Source organism: Odontomachus brunneus, unplaced genomic scaffold (assembly GCF_010583005.1).
Source record: "Odontomachus brunneus isolate Ranch 3 - 2012 unplaced genomic scaffold, Obru_v1 Obru_scaffold_127, whole genome shotgun sequence".
NCBI lineage: Eukaryota > Metazoa > Arthropoda > Insecta > Hymenoptera > Formicidae > Odontomachus > Odontomachus brunneus.
Genome location: NW_022639577.1, coordinates 669,961 through 674,377, shown reverse-complemented (window position 1 = coordinate 674,377; position 4,417 = coordinate 669,961). Strand labels below are relative to the sequence as shown.

Sequence of the window (4,417 nt, the reverse complement as noted above, 5' to 3'; positions counted from 1 at the left end):
TATATATATATATATATATATATATATATATATATATATATATACACATACTTTTCGGGATCAATTTTACATAACACTATATAAGGGAATCAGCAGTCTAGTATTATATAGAAGTCTATGCGTCAGACACTCTATATAATGGCCTGGTTTACATCGTGCACTTGATACGCGTACTAAATAGTAACTTTCTATTAAATAATTTTAATATATTAAGCTGGTCTCTAATACTCGTCTCTAATATTCGTCAAGAAGACGTATCGTATCGTCGTTAATATGCATTGTCAATATTAAGATTATTTAATAGAAAATTACTATTTAATACGCGTATCAAATGCACGATGTAAACCAGGCCAATATAACATAATTGAGAGGTGTTAAAAAATCAACATTGAATTATAATAACAATGTATTTATTTATATCGTTCATAAAATCTCACTATCAATAATAAGTTTGTCAAACAGGTACGACTTAAGCTAGGATTACACTTGACGCTACGAAAAGAGGGTCCGATCGTTATTATTAGCGACAATTGGGGAAGGAGGAGAAAGAGGAAGGAAGGAACGCAATGACAATTCATTTAATTATGAACAAAATTATTAAAAACACCAATATAGCAGTCAACACTCCAATAGCTACCCATTGTCTTCGATCTAAAACAAACGGAAAGTAACATCACATGCGTCTCACTCATGAACGAGATTTGAAATCGAGATTTAATTTACAATACTAAGTTCTTTCGAAAACTAGGCTTATCGTGTACGCAACAATATCTTATCAATTAATAAGAATCGTTAATATTTGTCTACTTTAACTTAGCTCTCTTGGAAACTTTAATTTATTCCCATACAGCATAGAATTTTGCAATTACGTTGCAGGAACGTTACATTATTTCAAATTTCAACGTAACATTGCAGAAACATAACATAGACATGGAATTGTAACATTCCATCGGAAATGTTAAAACAACATTGCAGAATCATTATAAATAATTAACAACTATAATGCTATAATATATTTATGCATAATATACAGGGTGTCCCACGTAAGACGTGTCAAAAGAAAAATATAAGTAGAACAGATAAAAGTGAACAAAAATTGTAGAAGTCATTTTTCAAACAACCACGTAAAATTTCGAGATATTAATTAAAATAGTTGGGCATATCAGAGCGTGGAGACACGGCAGGCGGGACATACGGCTCGCCGCGGCCGGTGAAGAAAACGGCACGAGCGCACACGTACACGGGCGCACACATAGAGCCACCCATTTCCATATGCCAAACGTGTCGCCGTACTTTGATATGTCCAACTATTTTAATTAATATCTCGAAATTTTACGTGGTTGTTTAAAAAATGACCTTTACAATTTTTGTTCACTTTTATCTGTTCTACTTATATTTTTCTTTTGGCACGTCTTATGCGGGAACCCTATATGTATAACAGGGCTAGGAATAGTTTGCCAATTTCAGTCGATTCTCGGGAGCTACGCCTTCTACCTCCCCCTTGCCGCGCGGCGGGCCTAGAAAGTGACGGTCGCGACCAGTCGCGGCTCCAAGCTTAGAGGCACGACCGTCACTTTCTAGGCCCGCCGCGCGGCAAGGGGGAGATAAAAGGCGTAGCTCCCGAGAATCGGCCGAAATTGGCAAACTGTTCCGAATCCTGATGTATGATATAGGCGTTTTATATCTTAATCACAGAAATTTAAATATTTATTTCTGTCTATATTTTCTTATATCTTTATTTATGCCTTCATAGTATCTGCGTGCCGCGTTATCTATTGGTTGTCTGTTCTTTTTAACTGAAGTGGCTGCGCTAGTTAAAAAAATGTACATACATATTAAAGCGTATGAAACATATATACGAAATTCTCATGTTTTAGTCTATGTACATTTCTTGAATTATTGCAGCCAAGTCAACTAAAAAGAACAAACCATATAACGTACCATCTATACTTGTACATTTAACATAAAAAAACGCAGTTTAATTTTATTATACGCTACCAACAGCTTTACAATTGTACCATTTTCTACTGAACGACAACGGTGGTTTACGCCAACATGTTTACTAAGCAGTTGCTATTTCTTCTAACATACTTTTAATATGCCGAACCACTTAATAAACAAGATGGAAAAGCATTAACCGCTAAGTGTCTCTCAGCAGAAATTCTTACAACAGTTGCAAAACTGCTAACAGCGCAGTGGAAAGCTACTTCTTCTACTCAATGCAACTATTACATTACTATTATATTATTATTATATTACTATTATATCATATTACATTCCACCGTAACATTGCTACAATGTTTCATTGTAACGTTTCTAATGGCGGACATTTCAACATTGCTGCAACTTTGCGGCAACGTTGCATCAACGTATCGTAACATATATAGAATGTTACAATGTTTCTGTGTAATATCTATGCAATGTTCTTGCAACCTTTCTGTGCTGTGTGAGTTTATTTAACATTCTCTCCTAGCTTTGTCACTTATCTCGGAACTTGGCAAAATTACAAAAAAAAAAAAACACGTTTAACTTATATAAAAAATGTATTATATGGAATTATACAATTATAATTATAATATACATAATGAATAATAACGAAGAACGTGAATATTTATAATCGCTTACAATTGACAATATAAATCGGTTCCCAGTTTTTATTCGTCAATGCTTTCTTTTTTTCGCTTTTCATCATTGGTCGTAGAAAAAGAAAGAAAGAGAAATAAAGGAAGGGGAGAAAGAAAGAGAGGAAGAGAAAGGATGGAAGGGAGAGAGAGAACAAAAAAGACGGGTAGGAGCGGGGGAGGGGGAAAGAGAGAGAAAGAGAGTAATAAACTACATCTTCAAGTTCGGGCACATGTAGTCAGTGCAATATACGCTCCTCTATCAATTCGCATATACATATTCTCTTGACTTTTACATGCATAAATTATAATCTTTTTAGAATGAGGGAAGATATTAACATTACTCTCAATATTTATTTTTTATTAAACTATCACATATCTCGTTTAATTTGAAAAATTTACCATACATAATCTGGAGTTTTCAATATCGCGTGTCTTTAAAATCTTATAATAATTCAAGTTATTCTAATTCTCTAATTAAGATAATATATTTAGGTAAATTATTTAACTTAAGTTAACGTAAATTATTTGACATCAATAATTTATTTGTTATCAATGATTTTGAAGTTAGAAGATTAACACGTGCAATTTCGAAGATAAATATAAATATTAATTTAAGCTCTTGGTATGTTTGCAAAAATTTAAAATTCTACTTCAAAATCCTGTCTGCGACTTACTTCTATCACATATGTATATGCGACCGTAGCATGCCACAGAATAAAAATATATGTATTTCTGCGAGAATTCAAATTCTAATTTATTTCTAATAACATTTTCGATCAAAGCGCTATTAAATCGCTTTGGAAACGATCGAAACTTCATAATTCTATCGCAAGTTCGAATTCGTTCTCGCAGCAATCCAATTTTGCGTCAGTCGAAAACGCTACTAGTTTCCAAATAATTTCAGTCACATACGCGACTAAAAAATATATTACACATTAAAATTTAAATTAAAGGAGAAATTTGAACTATTATTTATCAATGAACATATTTCAATCATATATTGCGTATGTGTTCTATATCTTTAACTCTTTTTGTCAATTAAATTATGCTGTCTAACTTCAATAAAGGAGTACTTCTTTTGAAGTCTAACTGATCCGTTCTGTTTTCGCAATACTAAATAACGCGATAAAATTTACACTCCACAAACAAGAATATTTCGACATATTTGTTAATTATTTATACGTAATAATCTCTACATCATCTTACGAAGCAGCGATAGGGACTGATATAATTAGGTCTTAGATGTTAATATATCAATCTACTACGCGATTTCTACGAGGCGCAAAATATTATTTATTCGTGTCTAATTAAACACCTAAAATATTATTTAACATTCTTAATTTTGTGCTTCTAATACCATGAAAACTTCGAAAAGAATAAAAAAAACATATATAAAATAAAATACGTGTTTAAGATAAACAAGAAGGCGGATTTTATGATCTTTTACTGCGATTTTTTAATTAAACAATTATAGGAACGCACAATTAATCGCTAGAACATAGAAAACAGTTAGTTATCGTGGTAGATAAGGAGGAGAAAGAGGAGGGTTTGTCGGTAAGATCGGAAACACTGGATGATGCAGTGGTAGGAGCGGGAATATAATTGTTATAGTTACCATTACTCATGTGAAGCACCTTCGCCATCTTTTTCATCGTCGCATCCAATTTCGAATCTGTCGCCTCTAGCTCGTTCCCGAACTCATCTAACATTCTGCAAAATGCAAGTATCATTAATTATATATATATATATATGTATATATATATATATATATATATATATATATATATATATAT

General features: G+C 32.4%; 1 protein-coding gene across 2 annotated transcripts in view; it reads right to left on the bottom strand.

Annotated features, from left to right (window-relative positions):
* Positions 1–393: 393 nt before the first annotated feature.
* The window catches only part of LOC116849877 (syntaxin-6), a 22,421-nt gene continuing 18,397 nt past the window's right edge, over positions 394–4,417 (bottom strand). Inside the window, exons 6-7 of one of the 2 annotated variants that reach the window (XM_032827495.1) lie at positions 4,240–4,334; positions 394–651 (exon numbers count right to left, since the gene is read on the bottom strand). In XM_032827495.1, the coding sequence (XP_032683386.1) occupies positions 575–651; positions 4,240–4,334 (172 nt within the window). In that variant the 3' untranslated portion in view covers positions 394–574. Of the gene's footprint in view, positions 652–2,449; positions 4,335–4,417 lie in introns of those variants that run through there. The other variant, XM_032827494.1, reaches the window with a different exon arrangement.